This window comes from Bos taurus, chromosome 15 (genome assembly GCF_002263795.3).
Source record: "Bos taurus isolate L1 Dominette 01449 registration number 42190680 breed Hereford chromosome 15, ARS-UCD2.0, whole genome shotgun sequence".
NCBI lineage: Eukaryota > Metazoa > Chordata > Mammalia > Artiodactyla > Bovidae > Bos > Bos taurus.
The window spans coordinates 9,714,428-9,729,207 of NC_037342.1; the positions used below are offsets into that span (position 1 = coordinate 9,714,428).

General features: G+C 35.0%; 1 protein-coding gene across 1 annotated transcript in view; it reads right to left on the minus strand.

The window, feature by feature from the left end:
• CNTN5 (contactin 5) overlaps window positions 1–14,780 on the minus strand; it is a 1,670,765-nt gene that overhangs the window by 930,062 nt on the left and 725,923 nt on the right. Inside the window, exon 3 of the mRNA NM_001102211.2 lies at window positions 14,291–14,415. Within this exon, the coding sequence (NP_001095681.2) occupies window positions 14,291–14,345 (55 nt within the window). The 5' untranslated portion in view covers window positions 14,346–14,415. The remainder of the gene's footprint in view (window positions 1–14,290; window positions 14,416–14,780) is intronic.

Genomic DNA, 14,780 nt, shown 5'->3' on the forward strand with positions numbered 1-14,780 from the left:
TCCTAGAAGATAAAATAGGCAGAAAATTCTCTGACATAAATTGTAGCAAAATAGTTTGGATCTGTCTCCTAGGGAAAATTAATAAAAGCAAAAATAAAGCAATTGGACTTAATTAAACTGAAAAGATTTTGCACAGCAAAGGAAACCATCAACAAAACAAAAGGACAAACTACTGAATGAGAGAAAATATTTTCAAGTGATATGAAAAATATGGGGTTAATATCCAAAATATATAAACAGCTCTTATAACTCAATATTGAAAAAATGAAAAAAACTTGATTAAAAATGAGCAGAGGATTTGAAATAATGTTTACCAAAGAATATATAGAGATGGCTAACAGGTACTTGAAAAGATACTCAATGGTACTAATCATCAGGGAGACGCATTTCAGATTCATTTTGGTATTTGGCAAAACTAATACAATTATGTAAAGTTTAAAAATAAAATAAAATTTAAAAAAAAGTAAAACTATAAAAAAAAAACAAAATGAGAAATCACCTCACTCTTATCAAAATTACAAATATAAATGGGAATGGCGAAGGCATGGAAAAAAGGACACTGCAGGTGGGGATATAAATTGGTACAGTCATTGTGGGAAATAGTATGGGGAATTCCTCAAAATACTAAAAGCAGAACTACCATATGATCCAGCAATTCCACTCCTGGGTATATATTTGAAGAAACAAAAACAGTAAATTAAAAATATGTAAGCACCTCAATGTTCATAGAAGTATCATTTACAGTAGTCAAGACATGGAAACAACGTGTCCATCAAAGAAGATGTGATATGTGTGTATACACACACAATGGAATCTACACATACATACACACAGTGGAATATCATTCAGCTAAAAAAAAAAAGGCATTCTGCCATTTGCAGTAACTTAGATGTATCTAGAGAGAATTATGGGCTTCTCCTGTGGCTCAGCTGGTAAACAATTCACCTGCAATGTGGGAGACCTGGGTTCAATCCATAGGTTGGGAAGATCCCCTGGAAAAGGGAAAGACTATCCACTCCAGTATTCTGGCCTGGAGAATTCCAAGGACTGTAGAGTCTTTGGGGTTGCAAAGAGTTGGACACGACTGAGCAACTTTCAGAGAGAATTATGCTAGTGGAATAAGTCAGACAGAGAAAGTCAAATACTGTATATTATCACTTGTTTGTGGAATCAAAACAAATTGCAAATGAAAATATATAACAAATCAGAAATAGATTCACAGATACAGAGAACAAATTAACAGTTACTAGTGGGTAGAGGAAAGGGAAGATGGGCAAGATTGGGGCTTGGAATTAAGAGACACCAAACTAGTATGTATAAAATAGATAAGCAACAAGGATATATTGTATAACACAGGGAAACATGGCCATTATGTTAAATGGAGTACGCTCTAAAAATATGCATTCACTATATTATAAACCTAAACTTTGGCCACCTGATGCGAAGAACTGACTCATTGGAAAAGACCTTGATGCTGGGAAAGATTGAAGGCAGGAGGAGAAGTGGACAACAGAGGATGAGATGGTTGGATGGCATCAATGTCTCAAAGGACATGAGTTTGAGTAACTCCGGGAGTTGATGATGGACAGGGAGGCCTGGAATGCTGTAGTCCATGGGGTCACAAAGAGTCGGACCTAACTGAGCAACTGAACTGAATTGATCTGAAACTGATATAATATTGTAAATCAATGATACCTCAATAAAAACATATATCCACACATCAGAATGATCAGGTTAGAATCCAAATTCATTCATACCTTTTGGATGTTTCTTAACCAGAAATTAACCAAAAGCAAAGCTTATTCTTCTCTTAACAGAAGAAACAAATCAAACAATTAATTGTTTCCTTTAATTCACTTAAAAATAGGTACCCAAACTTATAGAAAGTATTATGCTAGATTTTATGTATGGAACATCAAATAAAATATACTGCCTCTGTTTTATAGAGAAGATGGCCTTATAATTTTTATTTAAACATGTAAATTCACAATCACAAAATATGCAAGTACTAAAAAGGGAAAGATCATCACTTACAACCAAATTTATCCCAAATCATCACCATCCAGATGGTTCCAACATACTCTAAAACCCACAGTCAGTTAAGGTCATGCTGAAACTTAGACACCATCATAAACAGATCATTAGGAATAGTTAAGTTCTCTGAAAATTTTCAGTGTTAAAACAACACTGAAAATTAGAATGGAAAGTATTTGTTTTTCAAATGCTGGATAGAAAAAAAGCATTGTTTTTGACACTTCTACCAAATACATATTTCTAAATATAGAAGCTGACCAAATTTCAATAAATCTGCAGTTAATTTGATTAGCTATTAAAAATAAGATATTCCCATGAGCCAAAATAAACATAAGACTATATAGCACTTAACCCTTTTTCATTCTCAACAACTAGTCATGCCTGTTATACTTTCAGAATTTGTATCCTGATAAACCTAAACAATTTATTTAAAATTAAGGAGAACATAAATTTTTCCTTGCATTTCTTCTATATCTCAAGTGTGTCCAGCTTGCCTTGGTACTCAGTGAATTTAGCTCTCTCTCCATTTTACAGACAGAATTGATCTGTATATGAAACAAAGAGATGAAAAAAGTAGCTGCTTTCTTGTTAACAATTACTCAAATTACTGCACAGGTATAGCTCCCCTGAAGTCCATGCTAAGAGGTAAGAAAATCTCCATCAAAAATAAACATTTTTGAGTGTTGTATTACCATGGTACAAATTTATCTCTGTGTAAAAAATGATATTGTGAACAACTGTATACATGTTCCTGTGGTTACTTGATACAATACACATTTTTTATCATTATTTTAAAATAACAAAGAGAACCAATGTACATGATTAATTTTCTATTAGCAAATAATATTTGCTAATAGAAAATGTACATGTACACTGAAATAATAATGCCAGTCCAGTTTAAGAAGCATTAGGTAATTTTTATGGTACTGTCTAGATTAAAACATACTTTGATGTATATTGCTTCATATATTAATATGAATCCAGTGGAAAAATATTTATTTTTAATATAGTTTATGTAAGATGAATAACATTTAGATGACCTAATAAATTAGTTAGTTCTCTGTTTAATCTCAAAAATACTGAGAACATTTATTAATATTTATTCTCATTTCTCAAGGATGCTGAATCTGGCTTTCTTTAGTTGATGGTTTAATTTTATATCACCCCAGGAATTACTGACAATTTTAGATAACTTTTAACATTTTATTTGTCTTTAAGATTAAAATAACAAATAAAATTCTCTAAATTAAGAGACAGTTACCCCTCCTGCAGCCCACCACCGTGCTCACAAGGAGAAATTAAACTGTATTCTGATTAATTACACATCTAATACCACCAGTGCACAGCTGATAAGAGTCAGCTTGGTTTCCTGCACTGAGGTAGGCTCTGTTATCATCATGACTTCCTGGGGGACCAATTCAATGTGCACTTGCACAATTTCAAAATGATCACAGAGGAGCTATAATCCATTTCTCTTTCTCAACTGCCATAGGCCAGTCAGACTTAATATTATCAGGCACCTGTTTTCAGTAACACTTTTGTTTTCATATTTCTTTTAAAGTTCTTAGGCAGCACTCGCTGACAGTGACAAAGTTCTGTGCTATTTACCACACTGCCAGTAAGAAGAAGAAGAGTATTTGTATAACCTTATCAATGACAGACATTCTCTGTTCAATAGTGTATCATCCTTGTGGCAGAAAGAACAGACTGTCACCTTCCCAATAAAATGGATTTAACCCAATGGAGGAGAATGGGGTCAAAGTAGAGAGAGAAAAAAAAAAAAAAAGCTTTATTTGAGAGGTCTTTTTTAAATTAATTCATTTTTTATTGAAGGATAATTGCTTTACAGAACTTTTCTGTTTCCTGTACAGAGGTCATTTTTTAAAGCAATACAGCTTATATCAAAAGCATCTGAAAGTAATCCAGGGAAAGTAACTAGATGTACTTACGTAGAAGGAGGTCAGTGCAGCTTTGAGCAACGGGATTTCCCCTTTTGCCTCACCTTCATGTTACCTATCATGTTGAAAGCATTGCTGTAGGAGGCAGCTTTCTCATTATTCTCCCACTGGTTATTATATATGTGATGTTGGGCATATAACAGAATCTCCCTGAGCCTCATCCCTATTGAGAGTGAACGATATCTTACTTGCCCAAGTACAAGGAATTGGCCCTTATGATCTCCAAGTTATTTTTAATTTAAAGATTTATAAATGCAGTAAGATGAATACAATTTTAAATTTAGAAGAGATATAGATATATTTAGCTTTGATAAATCAAATTATATATTAAGTCTATAACTTTCACAGAAATATATAAATAGACTTGTGATGTTAACAAATATACTCTAGTACTGGGGAGTACAAAAACATTTTTCAAAAATCTTCAAACAAAAGAATGTGTGTTAATGAGTCTAAGAATAGCTGCTTTCAATCAGAATTATTCTAATAATACATATTAAAAAATAAATATTTGTATATGACATGTTTTACATGTACAATCTCCCCTAATCTAAGGGTCCTATCAGACCATTCCATTACATTTCACAGAAAGAAATCTATTTGCGATAAACATCACTGTAATAAATTTCCCCAACTGTTAAACATTTAAAAAGAAATTAAAATAATTACTAGTCACATTTCAAAAGGAATGTAGTGATTATGAAATCCATTGAATAGACTATTCCACATAATAGAGCAGAAAAATTAAGCCCTTTAGCTTTTGTTGCTATTGTTTATTTCTTTCAACATGGAGATTTGAATGAAAAGCAATTTACAAAGAACTCTGGAATGTCAAGATTGCTGGGAGAAATATCAATAACCTCAGATATGCAGATGACACCACCCTTATGGCAGAAAGTGAAGAGGAACTAAAAAGCCTCTTGATGCAAGTGAAAGTGGAGAGTGAAAAAGTTGGCTTAAAGCTCAAGACTCAGAAAATGAAGATCATGGCATCCGGTCCCATCACTTCATGGGAAATAGATGGGGAAACAGTGGAAACAGTGTCAGACTTTATTTTTCTGGGCTCCAAAATCACTGCAGATGGTGACTGCAGCCATGAAATTAAAAGACGCTTACTCCTTGGAAGGAAAGTTATGACCAACCTAGGTAGCATATTCAAAAGCAGAGACATTACTTTGCCAACAAAGGTTTGTCTAGTCAAGGCTATGGTTTTTTCTGTGGTCATGTATGGATGTGAGAGTTGGACTGTGAAGAAGGCTGAGCGTTGAAGAATTGATGCCTTTGAACTGTGGTGTTGGAGAAGACTCTTGAGAGTCCCTTGGACTGCAAGGAGATCCAACCAGTCCATTCTGAAGGAGATCAGCCCTGGGATTTCTTTGGAAGGAATGATGCTAAAGCTGAAACTCCAGTACTTTGGCCACCTCATGCAAATAGTTGACTCATTGGAAAAGACTCTGTGCTGGGAGGGATCGGGGGCAGGAGGAGAAGGGGACGACAGAGGATGAGATGGCTGGATGGCATCACTGACTCGATGGACGTGAGTCTGGGTGAACTCGGGGAGTTGGTGATGGACAGGGAGGCCTGGCATGCTGCGATTCATGGGGTCGCAAAGAGTCGGATACGACTCATCGACTGAACTGAACTGAACTGAACTGGAATGTCAGTCAAGTTGCTTGTAAATCCAGAAACTTACTGTCTCCTCCAATCACTATCTCTATACATATTTGGAAGATGGTATATCTTTGAAGAAGCACTTTTAGAGAATACAACGACATGGATTTTGGCACAGTGAGGTTGAAATGTTGATGTTTCTTGTCACATGTATATTCATAACTAGGATTCAGTAATTAGGATTCCTCCCTTGAATGATTTCACACGTTCTTTCCTGAAAAGCTTAAATTTTACTGTACTTAATTAATTTCATATTGATAAAAAAAGTTTGACTGATCTTTAAAGCTTTTTTAAGCTCAGCTAATAAGGTTATTAGATCACAGTGCTTGCACTGTGACTGTTTCAGAAATAAAGATACAAAGAAATTCCTTTTTATTTACTGTTGACTAATACAAGATTATTATTATTAAACATTCACAGATTAAAACATTCACAGATATCAATAAATATGAGGTAGAAATGAAGACTAGGCATGGCTATTTTTACTGTCTTATGCACACTTAAAACCACTTTATTGAGGTGTTACTGATATACCAGTTCAGTTCAGTTCAGTTCAGTCGTGTCTGACTCTTTGTGACCCCATGAATTGCAGCACGCCAGGCCCCCTGTCCATCACCAACTCCGGAGTTCATCCAAACTCCTGTCCATCGAGTCGGTGATGTCATCCAACTATTTCATCCTCTGTTGTCCCCTTCTCCTTCTGCCCCCAATCCCTCCCAGCATCAGGGTCTATTCCAATGGGTCAACTCTTCAAATGAGGTGGCCAAAGTATTGGAGTTTCAGCCTCAGCATCAGTCCTTCCAATGAACACCCAGGACTGGTCTCCTTTAGGATGGACTGGTTGGATCTCCTTGCAGTCCAAGGGACTCGCAAGAGTCTTCTGTAGCACCACAGTTCAAAAGCATCAATTCTTCGGCGCTCAGCTTTCTTCACAGTCAGACTTTCATATCCATACATGACCACTAGAAAAACCATAGCCTTGACTAGACGGACCTTTGTTGGCAAAGTAATATCTCTGCTTTTCAATATGCTATCTAGGTTGGACATAACTTTCCTTCCAAGGAGTAAGTGTCCTTTAATTTCATGGCTGCATTCACCATCTGCAGTGATTTTGGAGCCCAAAACATAAAGTCTGACATTGTTTCCACTGTTTCCCCATCTATTTCCCATGGAGTGATGGGACCAGATGCCATGATCTTCATTTTCTGAATGTTGAGCTTTAAGCCAACATTTTCACTCTCCTCTTTCATTTTCTTCAAGAGGCTTTTTAGTTCCTCTTCACTTTCTGCCATAAGGGTGGTGTCATATCTGAGGTTATTGATATTTCTCCCAGCAATCTTGATTCCAGCTTGTGCACTTGTGCACTGTATTGGTGTTTTTCCTTCTGGCTTACTTCACTCTGTATAATAGGCTCCAGTTTCATCCACCTCATTAGAACTGATTCAAATGCATTGTTTTTAATGGCTGAGTAATACTCCATTGTGTATATGTACCACTGTTTTCTTATCCTTTCATCTGCTGATGGACATCTAGGTTGTTTCCATGTCCTGGCTATTATAAACAGTGCTGTGATGAACATTGGGGTATATGTGTCTCTTTCAATTCTGGTTTCCTCAGTGTGTATGCCCAGCAGTGGGATTGCTGGGTCATATGGCAGTTCTATTTCCAGTTTTTTAAGGAATCTCCACACTGTTCTCCATAGTGGCTGTACTAGTTTGCATTCCCACCAACAGTGTAAGAGGGTTCCCTTTTCTCCACACCCTCTCCAGCATTTATTGCTTGTAGACTTTTGGATCGCAGCCATTCTGACTGGTGTGAAATGGTACCTCATAGTGGTTTTGATTTGCATTTCTCTGATAATGAGTGATGTTGAGAATCTTTTCATGTGTTTGTTAGCCATCTGTATGTCTTCTTTGGAGAAAAGATTCCAGCTTGTGCTTTTTCCAGCCCAGTATTTCTCATGATGTACTCTGCATATAAGTTAAATAAGCAGGGTGACAATATACAGCCTTGATATACTCCTGTTCCTATTTGGAACCAGTCTGTTGTTCCATGTCCAGTTCTAACTGTTGCTTCCTGACCTGCACATAGGCTTCTTAAGAGGCAGGTCAGGTGGTCTGGTATTCCCATCTCTTTCAGAATTTTCCACAGTTTATTGTGATTCACACAGTGAAAGGCTTTGGGATATAAGCTGTAAATATTTAGTGCATACAAATTGATGAGTATGCAATAAGTTAATATGCATGAAATCACCAGCATCTATGCCATAAACACATCTATCACCTCCAAAAGTTTTCTCCTGCCTTCTTTATAATCTATTATTATTGTTTTTAATGTTGGTGTTACTGTTGTCTTTTAGTGGTAAGAGTACTTAAGATCTATCCTCTTAGCAAATTTTTAAAGAATACCACTTATACGAGTAATCTAAAATAGTCAAATTTATAGAATCAGAGTAGAATGTAGTAACCAAGAGCTGGAGAGAGTGGGGGAAACAGGAAGTATTGGGCCAAGGGTACAACCTTTCAATTATACAACATGCATACTTCTTAGAGATCTACTATTCAGCATAGTGCCTATAGTTAGTGATACGGTATTGAATATTGTTCACAGTATGCTTTTACAGCTACTGTCTTCAAGAGATCAAATCTAGTTTTCTACCGCATGAATCTGGTCTTGACCCACATGATTTGATTCAGTCAATGAGGCATTAGTAAACATGACACAGTGGTTTGAAATATGCTTGCAAATTAGATGGTGTCATATAGTCTAGACGACTGAATGATCAGATGCATAAGCAGGTCATTCACACTGCCTTTCTAGGAACCAATCATCAGTAGCATCGCTGAGACCACAAATGACACCATCCAATTCTACTCTTGCAACGCTCTTGGAGACTACAGAAATCAGCTGAACCTGCCCAAACCAAAAGAAACATCAAGCTGACTTTCAGAACTGTGAAAAAGAATATTTCTGAAGTTTCTGTGTTGTTGTTGTCATTAAGTTCATAAATTTAAGGGTGGTTTGTTATGGAGTTAAACCTGGAGAAGGGCATGACAACCTACTCCAGTATTCTTGTTTGGAGAATTCCACGGACAGAGGAGCCTGGCAGGCTGCAGTCCATAGGGTTGGAAGGAGTCGGACATGACTGAGCGACTAACATTTTCAAAGCTAATTAGTGCACTATACAATAAATTCATATTTAATATACTATGTGGATTGAATTTCTGTAACCAGCAGTTCTCTAGTCTTAAAACACACACCCACAAATGTACAGATGTAATTCACTCCTTCCTGAACTTCTCTTTTCCAAGTTATCTGTCGTTTTTTTTCCTCTTTTTTCTTCCTCAGTTCAGCCTCTCAGAAAACAAAGTTAATAGTAATTATCTAATTTTCCTCCTATACAAATCATTTCACAGCTTGTTATTATAAGAGATTACCCCACTACTTTGTTAAAAATAACTTTCATTAGCATTAAAAGGAAACGGTTTTAATGCTAATCTGATGTAACCTTCCTACAGCATTGCCACTGCTGATCATTCCGTCTCTGAATCTGGTCCATTATCATTTTCCTAGCGTGCATATGTGTTCAGTCACTTCAGTCATGTCCGACTCTCTGCATCCCTATGGACTGTAGCCTGCCAGGCTCCTCTGTCCTTTGGATTCTCCAGGCAGGACTATTGGAGTGGGTTTCCATGACCTCCTCCAGCAGATTTTCTCCACCCACACATGGAACCTGTGGTTTTCTGCATTGCAGCAGGATTCTTTACTGCTTAGCCACTGGAAAGCCATCACACTTTAGAGTTTCCTCCAACTCACCCTCCATCCATTTCAACCTACACCTTCTCTTGCCTCTTTAGTGCATACTTCTCAGAATTATTTCCTTGCCTTAGACTCATTGTTATCTATATAACCCTTGGGTGATTATTTTCCTTCCCAGAGCTTCAGTTTCATCCACACTTAACTTTTAGCTCAGTTATCTTTCTTAAAAATCTCCATCTGAGTGTGTCACAGATACTTGAAGCTCAACATGTGCATTACTTAGTTCAGTATTTCCTCACTCTAAACTGCACTCCCTTTTTAATTAGTACCCAAGCAAATGGCAATATCATCTACTCCATAAACAAACAGATAACCTTAAATATTTATTCTAATACAAAAAAATTAATCATTTACCAACTTCTATATATTTTATTGCCAAAAAATTTTGAATCTCTCATCTCCTGTTGATGCCCTTCACTACTGTCTTATTTTGGGTTCTAGTCATATCAATATTTTGTCTAGATGAAACATTTAGAATGCAATTCTTAGTCCATTTTTTCCCATAAATTCATAACCAGTTTTCCTGTTTATTAGTATCTTATATTAATAGTGTACATGTGTTACAAATAATAGACTGTATTGATATTTTATTTTTAACTGAAATACATACTTTATTCAGATCTCCTTGCTTTTTACGTATTTTTTTTCTCTTGCAGAATCCTATCCAGGCTCACTTATTTATTACACCTCCTTAGCCTTCCTTTCTGTGACAGTTTCTCCAATATTCCTAGTTTTTTATGACTTTGAAAATATTGAGGAGCATGGTTCAAGTGTTTCATAGAATGAAAAAATGGGATTTTTATGATATTTTTCTCATAGTCAGACTAGAGTCACATGCTTTAAGAAGGAAAACCACAGAAAGGAGGTGCCATCCTCATTACATTATATCCAGGGTAAATGCTATTTCTTCTGATACTGGCCTTACTCATCACTGGGTTGATGTAGTTCTTAACAGTTTCCTCCACTGTAAAGCTACTTTTTTAATCCCCCTTTTCCATTCTGTACATTTTGGAAACAACTCACTATGTGCAGTTCACAGTTAAAGAAGGGCAAGTTACATTCCAGCTCCTTGAGAACATAGCATCTACCTAAATTATTGAAATTTACCTACCTGGGAATCTTGTTTATTATTTCAATTATTCAATCACTTATTTACATCAATATGACAGTTATTGGAGAGAGATATATATATATAGCTATAAATACATAGCCATATATATGCATTGCTATAAATACTTGTGATATGTAACCATTTGTATCTACATTAAGCTAAGCATGAGTTCATACTGAAGTCTCCCAACTCTAAACCATTATCACTTGGATCATTCTAGCCTTCTTCTCTGCTCATTGGTGACCTCTAACTTCAACAATGAGACAATTGGCTCCCACCATCCATCATCCATTAACTTAATTGTTCAAATCCATGTATGAGCTTTTAGAGTTGCTAACACAGAGAAATAGCATTCTTAACTAGAGTACAGTCTCAAAAACAGTTTGTTTGAAAGTTATGTGGATCAGTCTCTTTTTTCCCCCTACTCCCCTAAGTAGAGGTTGCTTCATACATTTGGAATGCATTTGTAATAGAATTTTTGTTATATTCTGCATTTCATTCTGAGATTATCTAACCTCCTAAATTATTATTATTTTTTAATTAATTTATTTTTATTGAAGGATAATTATTTACAGAATTTTGCTATTTTCTATCAAACCTCAACATGAATCAGCCATAGGTATATGTATATCCCCTCCCTTTTGAACCTCCCTCCCATCTCTCTCCCGATCCCACCCCTCTAAGTTGATACAGAGCCCCTGTTTGAGTTTCCTGAGCCGTACAGCGAATTCTCGTTGGCTATCTATTTTACATATGGTAATATAAGTTTTCATGTTACTCTTTCCATGCATCTCACCCTCTCCTCCCCTCTCTCCATGTCCATTAGTCTACTGTCTATGTCTGTTTCTCCACTGCTGCCCTATAAATAAATTCTGCAGTACTGTTTTTCTAGATTCCATATATATGTGTTAGAATATGGTATTTTCTTTCTCTTTCTGACTCACTTCACTTGCATAATAGGTTCTAGGTTCATCCACCTCATTGGAACTGACTCAAAGTCATTCCTTTTTATGGCTGAGTAATATTCCATTGTGTATGACATAAATCAAAGCAAGCTCCTCTATGATCCACCTCCTAGAATAATGGAAATAAAAACAAAATTAAAGAAGTGGGACCTGATTAAACTTAAAAGCTTTTGCACAGTAAAGGAAACTATAAGCAAGGTGAAATGACAACCCTCAGGATGGGAGAAAATAATAGTAAATGAAACAACTGACAAAGGATTAATTTCCGAAATAAAACAAGCAGCTCACACAACTTAATACCAGAACAATAAGCAACACAATAAAAAAGTGGGAAGAAGACCTAAACAGACATTTCTCCAAAGAAGACATACAGATGGCTAACAAACACATGAAAAGATGCTCAACATTGCTCATTATTAGAGAAATGCAAATCAAAACTACAATGAGATATTTTTAAAATTATGCACATTAAGGTTTCCTTTGTGTTATAAGTACTATTGGTTTTGATAAATGTGTGTTATTTTCCCACCGTTACAGTATCACACAGAATAGTTTTCCCAAACTGAAAATGCCTGTGCTTCCTTTACTTATTTAGTGACCGTCTGACCCCAAGCCCTGGAAATCACTGATCTATGCACTCTCTATAGTCTTTCCCTTTCAAAAGATCATATATATAAAAGAAACATACAGTGTGTAACATATTCAGACTGGTTTCTTGCACTTAGCAATATGCATATAGTATTCATTCATGTATTTGCATGAGTTGACAGGTCATTTATTTTTATTACTGAGTAATATAGCATTATATAAAATTTCTACAGTTTATTAACTTATTGAAGGGCATCTTGGTTATTTCCAGTTTTTGATGATGATTATTAAAGTTTCTGTAAACTTTTTTTGTGTGGGTATTTTGTGTGCCATCAATTTTAAAATCAGTTAGGTAAATCTCTGGTAGTTCAATTCCTTTGTTAGAGGTAAAACTATTTAGGTTTGTAAATTCTGCCATACTGTCTCCCAAAGTGGCTGTACCATTTTGCTTCCCTACCAGCAATTAACAAAGTTCATGTTTTCTTCATCCTCAAGAGCAACTGGCATTGTTTTTTTCTGGATCTTAGCCATTTTCATATGTATAATGGTATCTTATTATTGTTTCAATTATGAGTATATTTTTAATATAAAGTTGTATATCCCTATGAAAGCTGTCAAATTTTCATTGCTCCAATAGACAGTTTTTAAATCTAAGGTTGTGTAAGAGTTCTATATTTCCTACTTAAACACAGAAAAGATACTCCATGCATTAAAAAATGAATAAAAAGAACAAAGAGAAAACACAATCTGGGTCTTATTTTTTAAATCAGTTTTCTTGGTTCAAATAACATCATCAACATAAAATATGCTTATGACCTTGATAACCTACATTATCTGTAATAATAATCAAGGTACCATGCAAAACAGGTCCTGTAATATGATACTCAAACAGATAACCAGGAAAAAAAAGTAAAGAATAATAATAAAAGAATAATAAATACTGAACATAAATATTGCCAAGTAACAAGAGGATTAATAAGGACTGTACTTCTAGAATAATTTGTTTAAATAAGAAGGTGAAGGTGAAAGAAAGGTTTTGAAAATAATTATCTTTGATAAGGTATCATTTCAAGTATCTAATCAGTTTTATTCAAACATCAGATGAATTCATGTTTTAAATATAACTAATATATATATATGCTTCATATTAAATGCAGATGATTAAAGATCAAATCTCATGTAATAATTAGAAATGGCCTTTGTTTTTGACATTTTTGTCTTCATTTATAGTATTTGAATAGCAACTTACCTCCAAGCTCAGCCTCATTTCACTGGAAAGAACAGTACCTAGATTCCCTTATGAGCTGCAAATCTAGTCATCAGGCCATCAGGGACACCACCTCAGGCTGACAGATTTTGTCTTTCCATGACTAAGATAAAATACCTTCTTTGAAGTGACAGTTTATTGCAGGGGGATAAGTTGGGTCAGTGCATGAAAATAAAACTTTGGAGTTATATTACAATCTGTCACTCTTCCTCCATCTGGCATCATCATTTTATTATTTATTAATAAAAACATTGGATACCAGTCAAAATTACAATTTTGGATAAAATAACATATTGCATGGAACATACTAAACTAAAGTAATTATTTGCTATTTATTTGAAATTCAATCTTTAGCTGAGTATGTTTTATTTCATCTTCTAAATCCACCCCCATTTCTCTCAGTTACTTTATCAGTTCAAGAGGAGAATGGTATTGACAAGGGGAAAGGGAGACCAGATCATCAGAAAAGATAATTCTGCACAGAAAAAACCTGATAGGATATAGTATTTAAGGATTCCATATCTTTTGTAAATAACTATAATCATAATGGACCAGGGTGTTCACTTAAACTTTGAATGTCTGAAACCATTCACTTATTTCTCATGTTTTCACAATTGTCTCTACCCATATTTTATAATGATGGTTTAGATTGTAAATTAAAGTCAATAAGATGGGATGGATACTCATTTTACTAACATTTATATGACATTTTTCTACGTACCTTATTATATGTGCAGTGCTAACAGAAGTTTAAGGGTTGCTTTATCTTCTTTTGTTGTAAAGGGTGAATCATGATATAAGTTTAAATGAACACCCAAGGCTGTATTTAATGAAGACCTTTATATTTTTATTTGATACATAAGGCAGGCTTTTTTACCTGAAAGACACCCAGTGACTGACAGAAACACAATAAGTTTCCAAGAGGAAGCCATCCTTGGTGACTAGGATTCCCTGTGTCCCAGTGTGTTTAGCGGCTCTGATGTTTCTTCATTAAAAAATGCCCTGTTGAGACAGATAATACTTTTCAAAAACAGAAAAGAAAGTAAACATACAAAAAGACCAACAAATAGAAACCAAAAAACTCATAATAGAGTGATAAATAACTTTCAGTGCCAAGGTCAGATTAATATATACTTGTATATTGACAATAATAATAAAATTTCCATTAAAATGAATGCACAACACAAAAACTTTGGAAAAGTGATAAACCTTCCCTATCACATTTATTTATATTGAATACTCCCTCACAGATAATAAAAACATCAAGTTCTAATGGGGATGATTTTTTCTCACAGGGAATGTATAATAGCTATATTTATTATGTTAGACAAATTACTGGAGTAGAAAAATAGGGTAGAAGAACCAGT